Consider the following 25,899-nt stretch of genomic DNA (forward strand, 5'->3'; position numbering starts at 1 on the left):
TAAACGAACTGCGCGCTCGAATAATTACATATTTGCAAAATAAATAAATAATGGTTCACTTGTGGTGAAGGTAACTAAATGCCGTGGGGACGTAGCTATTTTGCAGGAACCGGTAAGATGTAGTATGACACGAAATGGGATACACTGATGCAAGACAATATGGAATCATTTGTAATTGTGATGCAAAATTAAGCGCGTTTATTGATAATCTATATTAAATACTATTTCCTCACACAGTTTTTAACATTTCGCCTGATTAATTATTTATGATGGCTGTTCTTTTGAATTGTGAGCATTAATTATTTTCAATTGCGGTGTCTTTGATAGCATCTCATTTCCTCGTATTTAAAACTGAGGTTCATCTGAGTCGCACTAAGTAAAATCAGGGCAGTAAAGTGTTCATTAATTTTACTTCATTGACTGGAAAAAGAAATTAGTATACAACTGGAACCGTGAAAGTTACGTGAGAAAGGCAATGTAAAAATACCGGTACAAGATATCTAACATCTGATATAACATCTGAGGGAGGTCCCCATTTGTTTCATTTTGTAACTCTGGTCTCAGTTTACTACAACCACTTATTTCGAATTGACTGAATGATTTCAGAGATTAAGTGATACAGAATTAGGCTAATAATCCAGCGCGTGGGAAAAATACACATGCGAGTATTTTTAAAATTAAAATTGGGGTTTAAAAAACTTTACTTACGTTTCACTTGCACTGATAACTTTTTAGTGTGTGTATGTGCATATGTGCGTGAGTGTGTTTGTTTTTGAAAATACTTAATACGTAAATGCTTGTAGAGAATGCACCAGGATACCTGCTTTGCGTGTGTAAAATATGCATTATGTGTGTAGGCCTACTTTGTAAATTAAGCATAATATCATGCTTGTATTTTTCCTAATTCGTTTTATAAAGTTCAATTTTCCCGTTCTGGATTCATTAGGCTACTCTGAACAAAGGTAGGAAAAAACGAAAGATGAGAAATAATTTGTTGTTATACCCAATCCAAGCCGAGTTTCTGTTCTTAGTTTCTCATTTTTAACATGCGCAACAATACTGTCGAAACGCAGAAAGATAATCCTTAATGAGCATTCTGACTGGAGTTAAGTTTGTTTTTTCGTTTGGATTCTGTTCGACATGTAAAGTTTCTTGAGAAATGCACACCCTTTCCCTTTTAGTAAGACAGCCTAATTAATGTGCAACTATTGTGCATGGGATATAGATGTCTGCGCACACGCAGGCACACACACACACACACACACACGATGGCATTTCAAAGACATCTCGCTTTTCAGTTGAATATTCGGACCATACACTAATGCATTGAACGAAATTATGAGTAAATGTGTGTATTACTGGAGGAAATACTATGTGGTAAATTTGTGCAAACAACATATGGAATCGCTATCTGAATATGGGAGAATCCTTCTTCCATATGTCTTTATTTTTATGGCCATAACAGGAAAGGAAGGTAACAGCTCCTCGGTTATATATTTGACATCATAAGCGGTCAGTTTGAGGCTGGAAAAATATAAGTAGCTACCTAGATTTCTCATAATTTCTACATTAAATATTAAAAATAATTATCAAAAATGTTATGGAATTCAAGTCAGAAACACAACGATCGTGTTCTTGCTTATCTTGGAATTTTGCTTTGGCTGAGTTTCCATTCTTTTTAACTAACTTAACTCGCGATTTCAAATGTGATGTGACAATCAATTTGTCTCAGTTTTCCGAAAGTAACCTCTTAAGCACCATCATCAGATCATCCATTCATGCGTTGTTAGTTTACACGCATACGGTTCCAAAGGAATAAACTGAAAATCGCTATAATACAACTTCATATTGCCTGGCCGGTCAACTGACCAGTTAAGACATTGAAGTACGAAGATGTCAGGAACGATTGCTCGAATTTCGATTTTATGGCTTCGAATTTCCCTGATCGATGCGCTCTGTAGCTGCCAGTGAGGTCTTTGTTTCCAGTGAGCAGCGCTACTGTGCGAGAGTGCGCTTTTTGGGGAAAGGGAGTGAGTATACCAAGAAGAAAACTTGGTAAGAGCTATGGTTTGCGCACTTTTGTGATAAATGTAAAAGTAATTACTTATGTGACAGTAATGAGAGAGTGCCCATTTAATCCCATGCCTGAAAAACACAGGCGAAAGGCCTAGTTTTAGCCTGTTATCACGCTAGCCAGCAAATGTTTAGTTAGCTACATTGAGGTTACTGCATGTTGCTGCGACCCGGCATTTAAATGAAAGATGTGCATTACTCATTTATGTGATTGTGCCAGTACCTTGCAAGTGAACTGAGACACTTTTAGCCAGTTGTAACAATTTTATGGAGCAAACACTACAGTCAGTAATTTTCGAATGTATCGTTGTCTGCTAACTGGTCGGCTGGCTGGTTAGCTAGCAGAAGTAGGATGTGGTGACATGCTAGCTACTTGGCTAATATTCGGCTTATTAACTTGCTACCTGGCGTTGGCTAACTAAACATTGATTTGTCAGATTTGAGCAAACGTATTGTGCGGTCAGATGATGGTCGAGAACAACTGAGGGAAGTTCAGCAAGGTTGCATGACTGAGTTAACTTGATAATCTAGTCTAACTGTCGAGCACAAGCCATTTATCCAGACTTGGTATCTAAAGTGAACTAGTTAGTTACCAAAATCTAAACAAACATCCCAACTAGAACTAGGTAGCATGCAAACCAAGCTAGATAGTGGCGTATGTTGCTGGTCTGCCGAACAAGCTGGATGACTAGACTACGTATTAATTCGTATATTTTGTTAGTCAATTAGCTGCTGACCTTATTGACTACTGACTAACTACGGAATGTAAACAAAGAAGTCAAAAGTGTCAGTAACTCTTAGCTGGCTAGGTACAGTTATTCCACTAAGTGACATATCAGGACAAGCTAATTTTAAAAGAACCATTGGGAACTTTGTGAGAAAGAGGGCAAACTTCAATCCGCAACAGAATTTCTTAAGCGTTATATTTTTGTAGTTCTTACACAATGTTACGCGTTCCGCACTCAGTGAAACACAGAAACGTTGCTCACTGTTTTTTGATGCAGAACGTGTTGTGCCAGTTACCAAACAACAGAACATTTGCATATGTTTGATGCTGAAAGTTAAGACCAACTTGCACTGCTGTCAGACTAAGTCTAGGCACTTAAGTGGATTTTCTTCCAGTGCCTGTTGCATCAATAGAAAAGTACTGCTCAGCAGTTTGAATTGGATATGACAACTTTTTATCATGCTGTAGAACAGGGACACTATTTCGTTAATGACTCTTCTCTTCTCTCACACCTTGTGTGTTATTCCTCTCAGTACCCTTTACTGGTTTCCCCTCTCCCCTTCCGGTTTCCAGTGAGTGAGAATGGGGCACCACTCCTCAGACAGCGAGGACGACAGCCGCAGCAGCCGGAGGAAGAAGAAACACAGGCGGCGCTCCTCTTCCTCCAGCTCGTCAGGGAGCCGCGTGACCAGCCGCAGCAAGAGGTCCGGCCGCCGGTCGCGCTCATGGTCCAGAGACAGAGACCGGAGGTACAGGCAGCTGTTGCTACACAGCACACTTGGGTTTAGGTCTTTTAGGTTTTGATAACCATGCTGCACCACAAATATTGCTCTAGTTAGTGATGTGAAAGAGTATGTCAGAGATGGTGCAAGACTCTTTGAAGAAAACAAATACTTTATTGAGCCATCATGTATGATAGAGGCTTCTTTCGAGAGCCCTGTCTTATGTGTTTTTTTGTTTATATACATTTCTGGCAGCGCTCCATCCCATTTGTTTGAACACAGACATACATCTGTGACTTACTAATATGAAACATGCTACATGGATTGTTATATTCAGATGAATTGGTATCAGTTGTCATGATGGTTTGTTTTCTGTGTCAGAAAGGATACAGGGAAGGGCTGTTTATTTATAGGTTGATAACTTAAAGCTCAATAGTGTTTACGAGGGAGTGACGGAAAAGTGACCATGTAAGTATTTTGTAGTTAGATTGTTGAGAAGTTGCAAGGTAGCTCTGAAGCCTTTCAAATTCATATTTTGCATCATTTTTGATGTGTGGTAACAGAGGTTTTCATATTTTGGTATTTTTATTTCTACACAGATATTGTAGCTACATAAGATATCATAAGATTTGTAGTGGCAATCTTGTTACCATATATCACAGGAGTAACATCAATTCCTGAGTATGTGAATGAGTGAGCAGGTTCTGCTGGAACTTAAATCTAGGTTTTTGACACTAGTATACACATGCAACTCTTCACTCCCTGATTGTTTCTGCATCACTCAGTCTGCATTTAAACTTGTTCATCTTCCCAGTCTTTCACTCTGGAATACAGTGAAATTCTGTAAATTCCTTTTTCATCCAAAGTTTAAAAGTTTTCTTTTGCATTTTCCATGTCCTTTTCGTTAATTGTAAAGCCAATGCAGAGTTTTTACAATGTTTATATTGGGGGTCTACTCCGCATGAGAACTAGAGCGTCTTTTTTGGATGAAATGTCCATCTCTACATACAGGTGACTAATGAGAATCGTTTGACAGAGGTTTACTGCAAATGTTATACAGCATGAAGTCTGAAGTCCCAGTCTAAGTCAAATGTTGAAGTAACGGCAGACAAATGGATGCTAGGTTGCTGGAGCATTGTTCCAGGATAAACTTTGTGCTGCCTCCCGAAGACCAATGCAGTCATTGAAATGCAGACAAAGGAATCTCTAAAGTGTGTAGTGTAAAATACCCTTGTAGGTCTTTGCAAAAACATCACTGTTGTAATCATGTGTTCAGGTGGGACAATCACTTCACCTGGATTCCATCAGTAAATGCGATGTATTACGCTGCCAGTTGGAGAAATGTAATATTTTAAGCTATGCTAGTTGCCCAGGCTAAGTGCGTCTGGTAAGTGAATAATTGATGTAAAACAATAATGTAATCTGTTGGACCTTTTTGAGAACTGTTCAACCTTAAGGTCCTTGAGAGCAGTGTTCCCAGTTGACTGTGTTTGATGGTTGCCAGCAGAAACGGCACTCAAGGTGGCCTCTGGCTCAGGGTGTGGTGGTGAAGGAAGCTTTGGCGTGGGTTGGCGTAGTCACTCAGCAGAGACTGTGCTGTCTGTTGGGGGTGGCCCCTGAGGGGCGTGGCACTGATGCTGGAGCACTGAAAGGCTCTCGCCTCATGTCTGACTCGCCATCACTCTTTGCAGTTGTTTACATTAGGATGGCCAGGCTTAATTATTTATGCAGTCTAGTCAGGAGCCATTACGCGTGATGGGAAATCATTGCTATTCTCGAGAATGGGGGAACCTCTGGTTGCGGCTCTTTATTAACACTGATGTCATAGGGAAGGCCTGTTTGTGCATCTCTTTGGGGGCAGTTCAATCTGCAACAAAGCTTTTTAGCCAGAGCAGTGCCTACAATACAAAATAGATGTGTAAAGAGGAATTCAGAAATACGTCTTTTTGTTGCATAACTTTTTTTTCCCAGTGTAGGGATTTATTTAAACATATGAACTGTGTAGCGGGGAATGGAGTGCTTTCATTGAGGTTGATGTTGATTTTGATTTTTAAAAGCTCAGTGGTGAATTGACTGGCCAGTTTAGTTTATTGTATCTGTCTGTAAAGGTATTATCAGAAATGATCAGAAATTAAAATAATCTGTAGTGATTTTAGAAGTGAAAAGCCAAATACCACTTTAATGTTGTGTTAATCGGAGCTAATTAGAGCTCATCATTAGCAATCTGTTATTTGAAGTTTATAGACAGAGGCCACGTTCTTACAGGTTACAGTGTGGTGGAATTTCTCTCTTAGATATTGTTTTCAGTCAAGGGCAGCATTTGCCGCTCCGTAGCACGAAAAGGTTGAGCACGTCTCCCATTAACAAACCCCTTGCTCCTGCCATGTAAAAATGGTTTTGATGGTCTTCTCACCTGTGTTGAGAACTAAGCGCACAGTGGCACTTTCACAGGGCTCTGTGTTCCACAGGCCCGCTTTCATGTGCCGGGACTTTGTGCGAGGCCGGCGTATTTATTACGTTATCTCCACGCTCTGACGGCAAGTTCAAATAGCGCGAGCCTTCAGCCGCTCCTCTCCGCCGAGCTGTGTGAAGTGCTTAAGTCAGGGCCGCGGAAGCTATTTTATACGCCTGCGTCGGAGACCCACTCAGAGAATACTGATGCGGCGGCTGCTCGGTACAGTAAGTGGTACAAATTTGTTTTGATAGTTTCACGTCTGTATTATTTGTAATGTTTTCCCCCTCTGTCTTGCCAGGCTCCCAGTGGAGAAAGCCTGTGTTTTTTAGTGCTAAGCAGATGTGAGCGTTTGAAAAAGAGTTTTAATAATGAATATTACTCAAACTGTCTCCGAGTCAGACGAGCCCTCACATTTAAATTCTTTCCCACAAATGATCCCTGCTACATGATATCAATCAGAAGTGTGTTTGAACACTGTTTACAAACAGAATAAAGTTACAAACTGGCATATGAGATTAAAAGAACATTCCACTGTATAAAGCACCAACCGAGGAGCCTTGCTACACTGACGCTTTTCTGTTAAGACAGTTTGTCTCGATCGCTTTACTCTCAAACAAAGTAGCACATACCAAACAGCAGGCTTGAAAGCCACTGTCATTCTGAATACTAGGTATGGAATTTAATTAGCAAATATTTGATGCAGAAATAAATAACAAACCAAATTATGGTATGTTAAAAAAAACATTTTTATTTATTTATGGAATGGATATATTTTTTTCTTTCTTTTTTAAACAAGTTCTGAAAGGATTGAGAAACACTGACAGAATGCATGAACTCAGAGACTAGCAAAACTGGCAGCTCGGGGCAGGAGTAGTCAGGGAGGGCTGAGTATCTGTAAACTAAAGGAGTGGACCCCGTCGACTGGCGCGACGTCCGCGCCACGAGCGCTAACGAGTGGCTAAACATAGTCCAGTGAGTCATGCTCAGCCGAGGTATTGCTGCTGCCGTTTTGTGGCGACCCTGAATCACTTGACTCAATTAGCGCTGCACCCATTAATCTGTGTGGCTTGTAAATATTTCAGACGCAGACGGCGCTCCAGCAGCAGCTCCTCCTATGAGTCCTCCCGGAAGAAGAGGAGCAGGAGCCCAGAGCGGGGCAAGTCCCACCGGTCCCGCAGGTCCCGATCCCGCAGCCGAAACAGGAGGTACGCGGGGAGAGGGGAGTCACTGCCCAAGTTCGCAGGAAAATATGGGTGACCCTTCATGGCACAGGCATTTTGGGGGGGTGGGGGGGTGGAGACAAGAAACAGGGGAGTGAGAAGGGGCTGCGGGGTTCATGGCGGCCCACAATAGTTGGTGCAAGCAAATTAAGAGTTCGAGGGGATGTTGGGCAGGAAAGTGTACAGTGTGGGGTAACAGCAGTAATTAGGGGGGGTGTGGGGGGGGTGTATTGGTACACATGGGCCTTGATAGTCAATATGGACAAAGAGGGACACTACCGTTTCACAATAACTAACAACCTTCAAAAGCACTGACTTCAACAGACATGAAACACTCTCCCTAAAGGCCATTATACCAGGTATATATGATTAATGGGTGGAACAGTTTTCCAAAGGAATGCACAGTACACAAAGTAAAGCACAATAGACATGTATACCTACGTATACCCACATACCACAGTGTGCAAATGGGGTTCTGGGCTATGGCAAGTGTAGGGCATGTTTTAGGAGGAAGTGTCCAGAGAAGCCCTGATCAGGGGGTGTGAGTGAAAATAAAATGGAGTCTGTCAGCTTCTAATTTAGCAACATTGCCTCTTTCCACAGCCTGCAAACCTCAGGAAAATAGCCACTTTGCTCTACTGGAACATAGGTAATTGATTGGCACCGGTGCCAGCCAATGCTGGGCCTGACCCACTTTACTCCACTCCACACCAGTACCCCTGCCAGTGTCCCCTTTCATGTTTTAAAAGGCTGACAGGGCCCAGTCATTTGCGTTTAATTACCAATGACATTGCAAACGTCACTCATTATCGCTATATTAACACTTACACCCAGCCCTTTAATAATAGCAATACACAATCTGTCTAATGTTTTCTCAGCATTAGCTCAGTTTTCTAAATAGTGATCAATCTTCCTGTAAGGGCTAATATATTTATATGTGTTGGGGGCAGGGCTGGCAGACCTGCCATTTTAATAGCCATTAGCCTGGTTTTTAAAATGATTGTGAGCTGGCTTTGTTCCCGCCACCAGCACAGGGTTTATTGGTTGTGTTTATTTATGAACAGGTTTGAATGCGGAGCCGAGGCAATTAGTGTATGGCAGGTTGTCATTAAGGACCTTCTGTTTCTGTGCCCACTTTGTCTCCGCAGCTGCTTGTCCTTTGCACACTCGTGATCAACGCTGGTACCGCCGTTATCATTGTTACTTATTATTTTGTTTCTCTTAATGAAGTACAGACGCAAGACCCTTGGGTCGAAGGTTCGTTTGTTTGCCTTTGCCCCCTTCAGGGAACAGAAGAAAAGAGGGCACTTCTTTAATTAATTAATGCAATTAAAACATAATTATCCATTCGGCATTTATTGAATTATTATTATCATGATAATTTTTTTTTCATACACATCAAGTATCGCCTGCCCTTCTTGAGCATAAAGAGGAGACTCCATGCGTGGTTGTAAAATGAAACTAATGTCATTAACATTGCAAATCCGTGCAAATTAACCAGTAAACTATGCCGTTAAATCCTTTGGAACTATAGAAAATGCTTTCGTAATTTATGCAAGGCCCTGTTTACTTGTGTATGGCTGCAGGAACTGGATGCATAATTTTAATCACAAAGAGTGTTTTCATATCTTCATTAGACTCCCGTAGATAAAAAGAGCTAATAGAAGCTTCATGGGCTGCATCGGGGTAATATAATTAGGTGTTAGTATCCTTTTTTCCCTATTAATTTTGTTTTGAACATTACCAACCTCGATTTTTTTGTGGCCTTTTTGTTTAGTCAAGGCATTGATGATTAAAACAACCAAATGGCAGTGGCTGTCTCACATTAAAGTGGAGGTTTAAAATTACAGTTGATGTTATCTCTGTTTACAAATGAAGCAGTGCGATTAAGAGGGATGCCTTCCATAATCGGCTTAAACAACGCAATGAAAAGGAGAGCAGGGGGGGAGAGCAAGCGCAACTCGAATGTTAAGTGAGGAATCAGTTTATAATGAGAAACTCAACAAATATCTGCTGTAAATGATGTGCCAGTCGAACAAAAGGCATTCATTAAGCTAGGGGGCCGCTTGCCCAGTTTTTTTTTTCCCCCCTTCTCTCTCTCTCTCTCTGATACTGTCCCTGTCGGGGGGTGAGTGTGAGGCACACACAAGCGGAAAAGGGAGCGGATATCAACAGTTCGCACCTGTGGTCGGAGGGGAGGGAGGTTGTAAAACGACTAAAGAACTGACCATTTGGCCAGCATCGAGCGCAAATATTTCAGCACCTATAAAATCCATAAATTGATCGCATGTGGGCCTAATGAGCCAGACATCTGGATTAATATTCATGAGCTAGGAGGGAGTGGGGGTGGGGTAAGACCGCAATGCTTATGCAGAGGGCGATGTGTGGCAGGAGTGGTGGCGTGGCGGTGGTATTTGGGGGAGGGGGGGGGGGGCAGCATTTCTTAGTTTTCTAAGTGGAACAGGTTGCTGTGGTCTGGGGCGCTATTTGTCACTGTCTTGTTAAAAGGGTTTGGGTCGAGTTATGGAGTCCGGGACGACGTGGGCTGATAAATCAAAGCGGGATTGAGTGGACAGCGCGGGGTGATTGATACGGTGACAGGATATGAGCCAGGGAGCGGGGATGCAAGCGCGCTGCGAGATATAGAATATGAGAGAGGGGGGAAAAAACGACTCGGGAGTGGGATATTATTCAGCGAAATGAGAATAATAACGGCAGCATGGAAATATTGCGGGGGAGAAGATTAGGACAGTTTGGGTTTGAATATTACCTTTTGAATCCCCTATGTGTAAAAAAATCTATGCGTGCGTGTGTGTGTGTATGTATGTATGTATGTATGTTTGTGTGTCTGTGTGTCTGTGTACACATGTATATGTATATAATGCATATATGTTTTAAAAAAGTAAAAAAAAAAAAAAGGTTCTGAAACTTGGGTGTTTACTAGGGCTTTGTTTTCTACCAGAAATAAATAACCTAAAATACTGTAACAGCTCACCAATCTTTGCCTGAAATGTAAAGCAGACAAAAGGCAGAGATTATCTATTACTTATTAATGTTTGTTCCCTTTGATGAAATCGGTCAGATCCTGCTGCCTTACTGTGCTCTGAGAGATGCTGTTCCTGAGGTACAGCACTCTCTGACTGTCCAGTTCAGAATATCTGACATGCCTAAGTCAAACTAGCAAGAGTGTACATATTTAGAAACTTGAGTTGAATTTTACAATGACAATATTTGCATAAATGTTTGAGAGTTTGAAAAGGGAGTTGGGGAAGCACCAGCCATAAATGTCCCCCTTTCTGTAAGCTTTTTGCTTTGTGCTTTCAAGGTGGGGATCAGTGAGGGGTGCAGGGGTTGGATGTAACTTGTCACAGCGTTACTAATCTACCGCTTGACCCGAAACGCCAGACGTAAGTCTGTGCAACCGCACAACACACACGCGTTTCTCATTAATATTTCAGCAATATTCACAGTCCTGGGCTTTGTGCTTGTGTTGGGTTTATCCTTTCATACCCTTGAGTCATTAAATCGTTTGACTGCCATGAAGGGGAAGCCTAATTATCATGACCCAAGGACAGAGTGGGGAATTTAGGAATACAGCATCTTGAATCAAGGGTTCTTGTCGTGAAGGTCCAGGACCCAGAGCATTGTGGGAAGTCTGCTAGGCAGCAGGGCCTAGGTTGAATGGGAAACAGTCATTCGCGCTGTAGCATCACTGACGTGTGAGTGATGCAGTGGTATTTATTCCCACATAGCAATTCCTGCGCGGCGAAATGAGGTGTGGGTGCAGTGCATCTGCGCGATCGTTTTTCCTGCGGCTCAGCTCATGAAAGGTAACGAAGCGCAGGCCTTCTGAATAAAAAAGCCATGGTGAAGGAGAACTGGTGACGGGGAGGAGGAAAAGAAATGAAAATCAGACCATTCCATTAAAAAGAGTTGTCACGATGGACAAGGCTTTGAAAGTGGGAAATTAATTTTTCTTTTTTTTTTTTTCTTTCTCGCAGTGGTCTCCACACTGCATGCATTAGTCATCAGAATTAAGGTGTTGGACCAGAGTGGTGCGAGTGAAATGTGCTGGATGGGTTTGAGTGCAGTGCACCATGGGAATTGAAGTCCTTGAGTTGATGTGTTGGGGACATGGAACGCGATCCTCACTGAAATCTCCTTAGGAAAAAAAATTGCTTGAAAAAAGAAACCATCTTTTCCCCTTTTTCACAAGTTGTTTTTTTATTTATCTGTTTCCCTCGATCTTGGGAGTATTATCAAAAGTTAGTAAGAATGTGCTTAGCGTGTGTCTGCTCAGCTGGGAGACAGGGCAGCTGAAAACAGGCCTGGGCTGGAGCTGTTGTTTTCTGTCTTAATACCACTGGGTCCCCTCGTCTCATCCACCACTGAAAAGCTGAGAGAGAGAGGTGGTTCGAATACCCCTACACACCCCACCCCTATGTTCCTGTGGCTGGGGTATCTGTAACTCCTCACATTACAAGACATGCTAAGTGCTGATTTAAACTGAAAGATGCCCTAGTTTTGTTTTGGTGCGTGTTTTTATTTCATAAAAATCAACACGCTTCCAGGACGACAGTCTGAGAATTTTTCACGTCCACTGTCTTTTTGTTTATCTCTTCTAAAGGCCAGTCAAACGCTCCTTGGCTTTGTTGTCAGAAACCTTTATTTACCAAAGAAGAGAGTAAGTGAGTGACATGGCCCAAGCCTTTGATCCTTTGCTTGCCGCGAGCAGAGTTCCCCTTTCCTGCCAAAAGAAGCCCCCCCCTAATGGCAGATACAACACCACCTCACTCCCCTGGGTGTGAACCTAGCTGCTCTGCACACCCGTAAAATTGGGCCCAGTTAGAAAAGCACTTGCACCGAGACGTGTTATTCTTCTCTTTGTGAAATGATTGCACAGATTTCATGTTAAAATCATGTTTGTTCAAATCTTGCATTAGGGATCTTTCACATAATCAAAGAGATTGTTCTGCATTGACTGTTTTGTTTTGCTGAAATGCCACTATTTGGCACACATAGAATTGTACAGGCTAAAAACCACTATAGTCTAGGCTGACCGTTCTTTATGCTTGGTATATGTAGTTGTTTTAATAATACATTTGTTTGCCTTCACCCTTTGCATTCATATATTTTAAGGTATTCGCCTTTTGTCTTAATAGTCAATTTAGTATCTGTATCTTTACGCTCGTTCACAGGTTTTTGGATTAAAAGTTCTCTTTGTGGCGCATTGTTGTTTGGCCTTGTTATGTTTTCTGAGTTCCATTCCTGCAGACCTCTGCTGTTATACCTATGTGCAGGGTACTGTGCTGCAGCTGCTCCGGTGCTAATATGTACCAAAGCAGGTCACTCTCTGTAAGGATGTCCCAAGCAGGTAAATAATGATGAGATAAGTGTTGTACTGTACTGCTGTAGATGCCTGTTGGCTGAGGAGATTCATGAGGAGGTGCCTTGTGTTTTACTCTGGCTTTGTACAGCTGTAGAATAAAGAGTGAGACCTTACAGAATTCAGCATTAGAAATGGTGTCTGACTGGTCAAAGGCAGCATTTGTATTCATGAGGCGCAGTGATAACTCCAATCATACATCATTATACATCAGACTCAGCAACACTGTAAATAATAAGGGTGATTATTATACCCTGACCTCCAGCGTGATTGAAAAATGTGTCGGGTTTTTCGGGCCATGGCTCCGTCTTTCGGGCTGCGAAACGCGGGGAAAATAACACTAACTTCAGAATTTCAATGAAGGTGTCCCTTTTACCTTTGCGAAGTGTTCGGTGTTCCAGGAGTGCAAGAACAGGACATGCCATTCACATATCGGTTCACGTCGGTCAAAGTCATTAAGCTGTAAAGAGGTGTGTGGGGGAAAAAAAATATCACTCGCTCCTTATATTACAATAAAACACATTTATTTTGTCACATTAAAAGTTCCGTCTGGTCGGGGGGAAAGTGAGCCTTTTTGCCTCGGTATTAGAAAATGAATACAAAATTAATCTCTCCTTCCTACTTTTTCCTATTTAAGCTTCTTGAAGTTCTTCCAAATTGGGTTTTAAATGCCAATTAGGGGGTTGAATGTAGTAAAATAAAAGCACATGCAACCAAAATGGCCTCACCTTCTGGCTGGTGAGGCTTCTGAGAGAGAAGCTGAACCTTTGCTCTGAGCGAGGCTTTGAGAAAAATATCCAGCCTAATGAACACATTAATTAGAACCATAACTATTTATAAGATGATAATTAGAAACGAAGCGCGGTAAACTGGGTTTTTCCTGCAATTAATGGAGGATTAATTACTGGAGGTAATGAAGTGGATTTTTTAAATGCATTAAGGTGAAGTACAGAGATGTGCAGTAGCTTTGTGATCAGTGGCATAATTATTTTGTGGCCGTTTGAGCAGGGCTCACACGAGCCGGCTAATAAGCATCATTGCATCGTTATATATGCACTTAAAAAGACTTGCCACCAAAATGACTGCCTAATTATTTCTAATTGGCAGGACTCTGTGTTGTCATTGAGCTGTTTGTAGCCGCTCTAGCGTTGATTTAACGATGCTCCGGGCCATGCGAGGGAGAAGAGGAGGCTGGAGGCTCAGTCTGGGCTTGCCCCGGCACCATTGATCCGTTCCGGTGGGCTGCGGCTTGAAACGCACTCCGCCGGCACAGAGGTCACCGCCTGAAGTAGCGGAGGAACTAAGTTTGCACATTTTATGAAGCTTTTAAAAATATATATTTATATGTAATTTGTATGTCTACGCCGCAGATCTTCTTTCGCAATTAAGTGCAAATGAGTGACATCTGCTAACGCGATGGCCATCTTTGATTGCGGTGCACCACAGGCCCCTGTGCCGCTAACACATGGCTGTGGCTTTGCACATGTTCATGCTTCTGGACCAGTACTGATGGGCCCTGGTCCAGGGGGTAGCCCCCGAAGCTTATACTGTATGGCGGGGTTGTGTCAGAATTATGAGTGTGTGTTCTTCTGTCTGCTGATCTCAGATCAGGAGATTGGACAGACAGAGGACCTGATGGATGTAGAGAGTGAAGCACCGCTGAAGCTCAAGGACGAGGCCCTGCTTTTAGAGCTTTTAGGACCATCTCAGAGGAATCGCCCTGAGTTAGAGGAAACAAGATGTTGCTCTGTGTGTATGTGCATTTGTCTGCATTTGGAGTGTATTTGAGTATTACTGTATGTCTGCATGCTGTTGTCTGTGTGTCTGCGTTTGAGTGTAAGGATGTTTGCGTGTTTTGTTGACCAGTGTGTCAAGCTGTTTGAGGTTGTATGAGCGTGTCTGTTCTTGTCTGTGAATGAAATTTCACGTACTGTACTTGTGTGTGTTTTGTCTGGTCTATATTAACAAATAGGCTGTGTGTGTGTGTGTAAGTGCGCAAATTCGGCTGTGCGCGCGCGCGCACACAAATTCAGTGCCGTGTTTTCCAAAAAAGCATTTTAAACATGTGCTTTAATGAATTATGTTTCCTTTCTCAACTCCCCCCATTTCACAGTAGTATAAATGTGACATTAAGTGTCTGTTGTGTGCGTTTCAGGCTCCGCAGGCTCTTAGGTGCTCCATATCCCAGAGTCTCGGAGCTGCACTCAGGTAGATTTGAGCCGACACGCTGTTAAGTGGATGTCTCGGAGACCTTGCCTTAAGACCAGCCGTCTGGTTGGGCCCTAAATGGAGCCATGTGTGAGGCACTGCCAGAGTACAGATGTCATTCCTGGGGTTTAACAGAACACAACTGAACAGCGCTGAAGCAAATTGTGGTCTAATGAAATGGACAGTCAGGTTTGTCCTTTCCTCATACTGACACTGGGAATGTGGTTCTAATTATTTGTGTAATGTTTAATTGTTAAAAAAAACACCCCACCAATAAATACAGAACCTGGATCGTGCACTCGGCGAAGTCGCAACGCCCTTTGAAAGTTATGAAACACTTCACTTTCTCAGTTTTCATCGGTTCTCCGCAAGGTTTCGTACCGTGAAGCCAGCCAGCTTCTGCCAGAGCTGAGTTCACGGGGGGGGGGGGGGGGGGGGGGTTGACCAGAGGAATGCATGGTCTGCCACATGGACACATCCTCTTTGATAGCTCTGCACAGGCAATGGAAAAGAGCTTTTCCCTTTCGCGATCAGAAAATTCTTTACAATGACCGCTCTTCCAACTGCATGACAGACGTTTCTCTTCCTTCGCGGTCCCCTAATATCTCCTGCAGAGTCTCTTTGTAATGTTGGAGCCTTCGTCATTGCAGGAGTCCTGCGGCCCATGCAGTTGTTCTTGGAGTAACTGTGTAATGTACAGTCATTTTCATAAACAGCATTTCACTTTCGATAACTGCCAGGATTTTATGAACGTTATGACATCAATGATTCAGAGTAATACAGTGCATGATTGTTCATACCTCTGGAGCTTGATTAAATTAATTCCCTATTACATAAAATATCCTTTGTGGTGGCTGGGGACTGAAAAAAAAGATGAAAAAAACTGGGGAGAGATCTAACATCTGCATCCCACATTCATAGATTAATTGCAGATAATATGGTTTATTAATGACAATAATGCTAGTACTACTAATAATATTGATGGTAATGAAGCCAGATTCAAATGTGTTTTCGATATTAGCAGTGCTAATTGAAAATCAACGATGTCTTCAGGCTCTGCTCCGTGCTCACTGTGTGGTGAATTTCCTTTTATGGACTTTGTAGACTTGATTAAGAGAAATAGGACCCTCTTTGAAGCCAGCCTCCAAGTTATTAGGCTGTCACCACTCTCCAGGAGGGCTGAAGACATATAGGCTGATGAAAATTGACCATTTAGAGTGATCGTATGAGTAAAATAGATTGATCAGCAGTAAAATTTGATATCTGCGCATCTTCTTTTTTTTTTTTAACTAGCAAACGCTTTCATCATGACGGCAGATGTGGCAGATGTCGGGAAATATATCAGCAAAGATGTTTTTTTTTTTTTTTATTTTTCCCGTTTTCTAACAGACACCTAATCCAGCACCCCAGGACTGAATAGAAGAAATGAAATTCTTAAAAAAAATTACGTTTCTCTTGCTAATGCTCTCTGATTATCAATAAAGGCACTGACTTCATTTCCTTGGATCAATGAAAGTTAATAGTTTCTCATTTTTATTAGTACAATGTTCCAGATGTATGTATATATTTAATTAAGTGTAGTTTCCTTTCAGCATCGGTATGTGTGTCTGTTTTGTGTCGTGTGCTCTCTTGACTCCTACAGTTTGCCCACATGTTTTCTCTCAGCGTTTATGATTTTTCTTATACTAGAGTTGTGAGGTTCCTAAATCACTTAAGCGCACACACCATAACGGTCCACATTTAAACAATAAAATGCTGTTAAGGAAAAAGTCCTTAGATCTTCCACCACTTCATAAATACACATTTATAAAAAGGGAAGAAAAACATGATGTTGCCCTAAGAGCACACCTGCTAATTAGAAACACGTTTCGCCGAAGTTATTCTGAAACGTGCTTGTTTGCTTGGTCCCCAGTCCTCTCCCTCGCGCAGATGGGGACGGTTGTGGGGTGTGTGAGTGCATGGAAGTGGGGTGGGCGCAATTCAGCAAGGCTAATTGTTCCTTCTCCATTTAGGAAAGGAGGGGAAAAAAAGCACACACACACACACACGCACACTTGATTGCCACATGATCACCTGTGAAGAAATTAGCAAGTTAGCACTTATTCACTTGGTAACCTGTGGCTGACCTCTATAGGGGGACCCCCCCCCCGACCCCTCCATTTACAGACAAAAGGGCTAATGGGGCTTTTAGTTTGCAGGTCCTTTCCTTGTGACCGCGACCACTGGAGTCTGGAGAAAAGGGGGTGGGGGGCGGGGGGAGTGTAGGATTGCGGTGTCCCTGTCGACTGATAGCGGGCATCTGCGCCAGCCTGGGTGCTGTGGGTCAGTCGGCGGCAGATTGGGGGAGAAATGGTGATTTTCCTTCCCGCTCGTCTCTGAAGTTTGTTAACATATGGGTTTATGTGGATCTGAAGGCCCTTTGAAAGTCTTTGAACTTGACTAAATGACTTAACCTTTGGCAGTGCGGGTGGGCGAAATGTATGCTGCTCCTCTTTTAAAGTGCAGGATCATGCTGGACATTTGTTACTGTATTAATTCATATATGGGCTTCGATAAAGATGGAAATTCAGGAATTTTAATTATTGTGTGGCCTTTTTAATATGGAGGAGGAGGAAGAAACAAGAGGAAAGAGAATAAACGAAACTTGATACGAGTCCTTCGTGGTAGCTGTGTTCCGTTATATATTTGTTCCAGCAATCAGCGACTCTACAGCAGTGTGTAATTGGTTGCGCTTTTCTCTTTTTTATTTTATGTGTGTGTGTTTGCGCGCGCGTGTGTGTGTGCTTGCGTGAGCGTGTGTGTATGAACTGAAAGAGCAGATAATGTGTCTGTGCTTGGAAGGAGGAAACGGCTTGGGAAATGATTTCAACAGCCGTCGTAATTAGAGGAATATCATAAATTAAACTTGTGTCTCGCGTTATGTTTGAAGAGCACTCAAAAGTAATAAATTCTGGATGGTTAACATATTTGCATTACATTCGACGGGCAACGCTGGGAAGGAACAGCTGTCTTGTACGGATGGGGCTGCGCTTTTGGCAGCGGGAAATGCGCATTACTCATTCAAGGTGCTCTCGAAACAGTTTTATGAAAATTGCTTTTAACTCGATTGTAAAGCCGCCGCCGCTGCTGCGCGAGGCAGACTCTTTGGAGGAACTCGGCAGGAGGAAAGAAGACTCTTCAATGGAGTTTGGAGAAAAAAACAACATTCTGTACATGTTACTCATGGGCCTAATGAAAGCGTTGTTACCGACGGAGGAGCGTCACAGGCTTACTTTACACCAGTTTGTCCGTGTTGAGTTTGTAAGTGCTTGGCCCCCCATTCCACTGCTCCCTGTCTCATTGGTGCCCTGATTCTTACAGTGCGTGCTTTCTTTGTTTTATTTGCTCATCAGTCATACTTAGTCATCTTGCACTGCTATTGCAAGTTGTATAACTTCTGCGTCTTGTCTGTTAAATTTTTATTTTACTGGAATTAGATGCTTTCCTCCAGCGTCCTACCTTGGTTTTCAGAACCATGAGTCCAGTACCCTTTCAACATGCTACACTTCTACATGTTTCGGTTCTTTAGAGTGATGTTTTGCCATTTGTTTTTGACCAGATGGATTCATTCAAACTGGTCCCTATTGTAGTAGCTGGAAAGTGTTGTGAAAGTATGGTATGAGGTATTGTAATTCATGATTTAAACACACTGTGTGTTTTCTGCTGTGACCCTTCCAAATGAAAATGAGTTTGGCCTCAGAGTTGAAAATGAGATCTTGTATTCCAATGAAAATCACACTTCTTTGTGGTAAAGCCCTCGCCTGTCAGCATTGAACTTATTTAAATTTTCTGCCTCATAAGCTACAAGACACCAAATTGAAAGAGGTGATGGATCTGTTCCACTGTCTTCATCTGCTGCTGTGTGTGTGTGTGTGTGTGTGTGTGTGTACGTGTGTATGCGTCTGGGAGGGCAGGAAGGGAATGTGGTGGTGGCTGCAGAGTATGAATAATGATTTGACCAGGGTCGAATTCCAGTAGAGACTTTAGCCTGTTACCAGTACTAGTGGTATCATGTGGCCACCATTAATGTCCAATTTTCAATGAAAAACCTGTTTAGCAGAAATATAATATAGAAAGATAACAACGATACAGCGTCCAGCTTCACACCCCGGCGATATAATTACCCAAATGGGTTCTGGTTAGGGATCATATCCGCACGCATGCGGGGGGTCAGTGCAGATAAGCGCCTGGCTTGCTCAGACACAGTGGTAATTACTTTATTGATAATTCCCTGAGAAAATTGCCACAGCCAATAGCGGTAGCAAGATTTAATGGATTGGCTGGAAAGAAAATGGTTAGGCCCTTTTAATAGAAATGAGAATAGGTTTCTGCCATAGGGGAAACATTTCCTCAAGAGATAATAACAAAAAAAATGTAAAATAGAAAATACTTGGAGGTGGGGGGTAGAGGGGGGGATACTGTTTATCTTTGCTTTTTGCATTAACACATTTACCCCTGCCTTAAATTAGCTAATAATTCTCGAAGGGGAAGGACTTGGAGACAAAATTGACATTTAACAGCATTGCCTCACTCTATTAACTACAGTAAATTTAATTTGCTGCAGACCTAGAAGTGTGCTTGCCTAAAAAAATGATAATAAAAAGAGGGTTTATATTTATTAAGTCTGCTTGCCACTGGTTGTACAGGCTCTAAAATAAGACACCTCTTGTATTTTTTTAACGACTACATGCCCCCCCACCCCCCCCCCCCCCCCCACCAAAAAAAGAAAAAAAAAGAGAAAAGGAGATGGATGGTGTCCAATTCATCATTTCGCACACGCACAGTTTTTCACACAACAAAGTGCATGGTCTGACCTGGGTCTGTGTGGGAGGAGGCTGACTCCATGCCAACATAAACAGCGTTAAAATGCATACATTTTTTTCTGCTGGGGCTTTGAACCTGGCATGGTTTTGCAGTTTTTCGAGCCATAATCGCTTCTATTCAGATTCCTGATGTAACACAATAATGTCACTTTAATTCAGACAAGGCCCTGCTAACCACAGTGCCTGGCTGCTTCTCTCTGTGTGTGCAGTATTTGCATTTTATTATTTTGAGTCCTCTTCCCCCCCCCTCCCAAGTCACATGGAGAATGGAAGATTCCAGTGTACTTACTGATGCATTTTCATGTGGTATTTCCCTTAGAAATGGTCATTTCTAAGGGAAATGACCATTTCCATGGGGAAGGGTAGATTTATTAATTCATTAACAACATATTTATATGTGCTTGGGGTTATTTGCAATGGTGCTGGGGTTTTGCTATATCGTTATTACATATTTGCTATCCCTATGATACAGCGCTCAGCGTAGCTGCAAAGCTGTAGCGATGTGAAGATGTTGCTCCAGCATTGCAGATCCTAAGTGGTGAAGGTATTCGAGATCTGTGGAGTCTTAGAGCTGGGCTTCTGGTCTGATTACGATACAAATTACTTTTGTTATTCCCGCTAATACTGATTAATGCTCATTAACACCTCCGTAAACATGTATCACAATCCTTCTGAGATCTCGGGGTTTGAGTGTTGCAGGAGGGTGTGGGGGGTTGCTGGCGGGTAGAGCTGTCTGTGTTGTGTAGTGATAATCCCTTTCAGTCTAAATTCGAATCCCTGCTAGTTCAGGTTGCTCTTGAACATGGAAGGACAGCGTTCTGTTTTGTATAGCGCTAGGGTTCCCCCCCTCCTTGGGGTTCCTCTGCCCTGCCCAGCCCATCCCTCACCCCCCCTCTCCCAGCTCCTCTCGGGAGCGTGTCCGACCCGATTATGACGTACGGGGGGGAGCAGGGAGCTGCGCTGGGGCCGCTGGCCGAGCCGCCGCCCCTGCCAAACACGCTACCCCATCAGCAAGGGGCCGCGGCTCCTGGCAGTTGGCACGGCTCCCCCCTCTGAAGTGCGGATCTGCCGCTTCGCTTGCCCCCCAGAGGGCAGCGCCAGGCACGGCTGTGGCAAAGGAGCAGGGCTCCCCGCTGAGACAGCGGTTCCACGTCCAGGACGTCCTCCTCCTCTCCCTCTCTCCATCCTCCTCCCCTCTTTTCCATTTCCTCCCACCTTTCTCCTTCAGATTCCTCCCTCTGACCTTCTGTGTTCATTGCCTCTGTAACATAACCTAACACCAGACAAGAAACTAGAATCATAATGTGAGTATATTACAGAATAGTAGTAATATGAGCACTCTTCAGTAAGAGTATCACTGGTACGTGTGTTGTTTTGTATGGGATGGGCATGGTGTGGTTGGTAGAACGGTTGGTTGAGATCAATACTAGCTCCCCTAACTAGCTTCTAGGAGTCACGCCTGTGCAGTTTCAAATTAAATTGCATTGCTGATTGTTATCTTCTTTTGGGTCTTGTCATGGAGATGGGGGCTTTGAGGGGGTGGGGGGGTTGGGGGGTTTATCGCCGTGGTTTCGTTGACAGTCCTCAGAGAGCTCAGCGCTTGCAAAACATTTCTGCAGCAAATCGGCTGCTAATCAAGATGTGTGTAAATGGAATTAACATAACGCGCTCACCTTGGGAAAACGTCGGTGGGTTTAAAAGTCTGAACTAGCACATCTCATTCGGGCTCATTGGTGGAGGCTGGTAGAGGAGCAGTCTGGGCTTGTGGATTGCAGTGTGTGCGGGAGCAGCAGCTTGTCTCAGGACAAGGTGTCTCTGGACCCTTTCAAGGGGGACTTGGATCCCCAACTTGCTGTAGACCTGTAATGAAAGGTAGTTTGCAGCCCTTGAAAATGTCTTCACTCTGATCAACTGAACAGAGAGCAGGGATGATTTCCTGAAAAGCCTGCTTCTCCAAATCGCTAAGCAGAAAAACAGGCATGTGCTATGTGCAAATAACAAAACTTTGCTAATAATTACAAGGCATGACACTTACATATTTATGTATATATTGTGATCTAATGATATGTAGTTTCAAAGCAGTTTCAAACTGTAGTAAAAGGCTTCTGAAAATTAGGCATCAGATAATGTGAATTATGCCCTAAATACAAATTAGGAAAGGCTTTGCATGTTTTCAAATACGAACTGCAGGAAGGAAACTATAAATGTCCTACAAAAGACAACCAGTTTTGCGTTCATTTTAGCAAACACAATCTAATTATGTGACAAGCGTAGCATAATTGTCCTATAGTTAAATAAATTGCATTCTGCCATGTTTCCAGATCACACAGCGCAGCAAAACTCAGTGTGACCAGCGTGTAAACTGACAGCAATGTTTTCACTCTCTCCTATAGAAAATGACTTATCTGAATCAATAGAGGTGTGAATGAATAAAGAGGTAAACAGTGTGCGCGTGGCCCTGTTCTGACAGCTTCTGCCTACATGTCATAAGCAGGAAAAATAGTCAGAGGTCAGCCGAATAAGTGGCCCTGTAAATCTGGCCGCGTGGCAGGCCCTGACTGTCAGGATCAATAGCTCTTACATGCAGCCATCTTAAGACGCTTCTAATTGCCCCCATCCCAGCCAGTCGCCGATCGGTTTCTGATCGGGGGCTCCGATTTCCCGATAGCTGCCCAGCGCCAAGGCGGCCGTCTGATAACAGGCTGTAAATGAACTGCTGTCATCCAGCGGGCCTGGCTGTGGCGCTGCCACGGCCTGCGCTGGCTAAACGCAGAGTGGAGCCATCGCTAACTGTGAGCTGCTCTTGTATGGAGCTTTTCTCAAAGTCTGTTTTGAAGAGTTCTGTTGAGTTTAATTGTTTAGTGGGTATTTTAGCATATATTCTGTGGTTTTAACCTGTATCAGTATGTATATTTTATATGATATAAATGAGAAGGTTTGTGTAAAGATAAGCCAGCATTGAATATTTTTACCTATTTGAAGGTTACTTGTTGTCTTTTCTCTGGTGATGTGGTGTATGATACGTTTTACGTGATACATTGATTAATCATTGTCATGTAACTTAAATCCTTCAGAGTAATGACCTCATCATAAAGGCCCTTTCTCACTTTTTTCCTCCTCTGTGCGTGTGTGCGTGTGTGTGCGTGTGTGTGCGTGTGTGCGCGCATGTGTGTGTGCGCGCGTGTGTGCGTTTGTGTGTCTGTCTGTGTGTGTGTGTGTGTGTGTGTGTGCGTGTGTGTGTGTGTGTGTGTGCGCGTGTGTGTGTGCGCGTGTGTGTGTGCGCGTGTGTGTGTGTCTGTGTGTGTCTGTGTGTCTGTGTGTGCGTGCGTGTGCGCGTGCGTGTGTGTGTGTCTGTGTGTCTGTGTGCGCCTGTCCGTCTGCCTGTCCCTCTCGGCAGGTCTCGTTCCCGCCATCGGCGCTCACGCAGCCGCAGCAGCGGCAGGTCCAGCCGCAAGCGCAGTCGCAGCCACAGCAAGACGCGGGAGCGCAGCCGACGCAAGGCGAGGGACAAGGACAAGGGCCGGGACAGAGAGCGGGACAAAGACCGGGACAGGGACAAGGACAAGGCCAAGGAGAAGGAGACACGGGCTGACAAACCAGGGTAAAGATGAGCGCCTTTTCTCATCTCCTCTGCTGTGTGCACGCGTGCGCACACACACACACACACACTCTCACACACAAACACACACACACACACAATCCCTCCCTCAGCTCCCAAGGTAAACGCATTCATAGCTAGCACAGTGCATATTGTACCAATGCTCAAGAGGCCTGGAGACAGAGGAAGCCTAGCAGAGCTCATCCATCTGTGAGTATATATATACCTTTTCAAATCAGATTTTAATTTTATTGTATTTTCTTTTTGTTTTGTTTGCTCCTTAAGTTTAGCAGTATCAGATGAAGAAAGCTGATCTCTTTTGCTCCATCCTGTTGTTACCTCAGGACCAGGTGCAATATGTGACAGCAAGGACATAACTCGGTCAGGGCCCTTTTTCTAACCCACAATGCCACCTTAATTCCAACCCCCTGTGGCAGGCTCTAATGTGATTGGTGGAGAGGACTGGGAAACCTTGCCAGTCATAGTGAGTGGCGTGTCTCACTCAAGATCCCAAACACCGGCTCTCGCCCCCAGCATTCACTGTGCGCTCAGAAAGGAGAGAAATGACTCCAGTCCCATGCCTCAGATGTGTTCTATTTTTTCCCTCCCCCCTGGAAATATAAAACATATATGTTTGTTTTTATTTATTTATTTTTGTTACGGTATTTTTTTTTTTTTAGATTGATATCGGAGGAAGCAAATAAAACAAAAAGACCAGCGGAATATCTTTCTCCGTTTTCTTATTAAGCCTTTAATATCCTTAAAGCGGCGATAATGATCTCTGCTTCCTCCTGACCTCTCTCAATCGCGCAAGGTGGCAGAAGTACGCCAGAACCCAGTCTCTCTTTCATTTGTCCTGGAGACACACTTCCACAGCACAGAGCCCAGAAGAAAGGCAAAAGGGGAACCGGAGAGAAGAGAGTTCGGTCACAGTGTATCGGAGACAAGTAACTCCATTGACAGCGAGGGCCCTGTATGTCTGTGAGAATGTGGTGCTCGCTGTCCGCTGTGGCGCGGTGGTTTTGTGCCTGTGGAGCAGACGTGACAGAAATTTGACCTTAAAGTGACCGCGTTATGTGGCCCGTCCTGACTGTCGTGACCCTCTGTGCCTCCTCTTTCCTCAGGTTGTCACCCGAGAGCGTAGTGTTATAAGCAAGGGTGGAGGGTGAGACTGTTCAGCTGGGGCACGGTCACCTGGAGCCAGTTGGCCGCTCTTCCCAGCGTAGGGTCAAAGGTGTATGGGGGCTCGCCTTTGGTGAGGGTCAGATTTCGGACGAGAAGCTGAGAGAAGGCGCTCATTGTCACTCTCAGATAGTGTATTGAACAAGCATTTCCAGCTTCAGTCATTGTTTCAAGACAAGAAAAGCAACTCTTTGTGTTTATGTATGCATCTGCGTGTTAGTTAAGAAAAAGGATTCTGATCTGTTTTTGCTCTCATTTTTCTTTCCTATCCTGAGGGACAATTTAAATTTCATTATTTCTGCGCATTTGCACAATTAGCGGAACAGGGCAGCCGAGCGTCCAGCTGGGAGATAATTACGGTGCGTCCACAGGGTCGGCGTGGTGTTATCTCCCTGCCCCGTAGCCACGGTGATCACGGCGAGACCGCCACTGGGTCAGGGTCCTAATCATTAATACATCTCCACCGGCCCGTGGCGTCTGCGGCTCTCCCGCCTGATCACTCCCTCACTTCACTCGCTCAGATAAACGCCGCTTGTTTAGAGCCGCCTTCTCCGACAACACCGCGGCGGAGAGGCCTTGATGGTGTGCCAAAATTTTACTGTGAGAATAAGGTAGCCACGGTGCCTCTCCTCAGCTGTCACTGGCTGCTGATAGACTGAGAATGTGCTGTGTTTGTGGAAGTCTATCTGAGTTCATGGTGGCTCCATGAGAGTGAGGACACAGGAAGTGCAAAGAGGACACTCGTACAGGAAGTGACCTCGTGGATATAATTGAGCTTTTATGTGGGTGTATATATATATATACATATATATATACATATATGTATTACGTATGTATGTACACACATTATTTTTTATTTTTGGGTGTGAGTGTTATGGATATATTATAACTATTATTGATTGACAGACAGGTTGTGATGCTATAAATAATAATGACAATCAAAATTACAAGTAATAATAATAATCATCATCATCACTATTATCATCACCATCTTCATTAGTCACAATCTGATTACTTGTGGTTGTAGTATTAGATGTCCCAGACAGACTGGTGTGAGATGCAGCTGCGGTGACAGAATCAGTGCTCTACCTTGAGCATGGTGACAGCTGGATCAAAGCCGTCCCTAAACAGCTCCAGGTGGCTGTTTAGAGCTGTCATTCACCTTTGTGCCTCTGCAACAACTGTAGTTTTGTCGTAATTTACCCTTTCTATGGAATAAACTGATTTGTCGGGCGTTTGAGGCAAAAATAAAGCAGAATTCCTTTAGTTTCCCGGTGTCTGACAGCGATTGTACCCATTCTGGGCTTGTCTCCTTCCATCCCTCTCCTCCCCTTGCAGACAGGAAGTCGTTATGCTAATTCCACCCCCACCCTCCCTCCACCCCTCATTTGCATACAGGTTGCAGAGTTTGGCGGTGTGGAGCGCTCGTCTGAAGCCCTTTAAAGTGTCTGTTAGGATCAAAGGCA

General features: G+C 43.7%; 1 protein-coding gene across 2 annotated transcripts in view; it reads left to right on the plus strand.

Annotated features, from left to right (window-relative positions):
• Nucleotides 1-1,978: 1,978 nt before the first annotated feature.
• rsrc1 (arginine/serine-rich coiled-coil 1) overlaps nucleotides 1,979-25,899 on the plus strand; it is a 123,035-nt gene continuing 99,114 nt past the window's right edge. The window contains exons 1-4 of one of the 2 annotated variants that reach the window (XM_036537462.1): nucleotides 1,979-2,055; nucleotides 3,334-3,549; nucleotides 7,060-7,182; nucleotides 23,051-23,254. In XM_036537462.1, the coding sequence (XP_036393355.1) occupies nucleotides 3,383-3,549; nucleotides 7,060-7,182; nucleotides 23,051-23,254 (494 nt within the window). In that variant the 5' untranslated portion in view covers nucleotides 1,979-2,055; nucleotides 3,334-3,382. The remainder of the gene's footprint in view (nucleotides 2,056-3,333; nucleotides 3,550-7,059; nucleotides 7,183-23,050; nucleotides 23,255-25,899) is intronic. The other variant, XM_036537461.1, reaches the window with a different exon arrangement.

Source organism: Megalops cyprinoides, chromosome 9 (genome assembly GCF_013368585.1).
Source record: "Megalops cyprinoides isolate fMegCyp1 chromosome 9, fMegCyp1.pri, whole genome shotgun sequence".
Classification (NCBI taxonomy): domain Eukaryota; kingdom Metazoa; phylum Chordata; class Actinopteri; order Elopiformes; family Megalopidae; genus Megalops; species Megalops cyprinoides.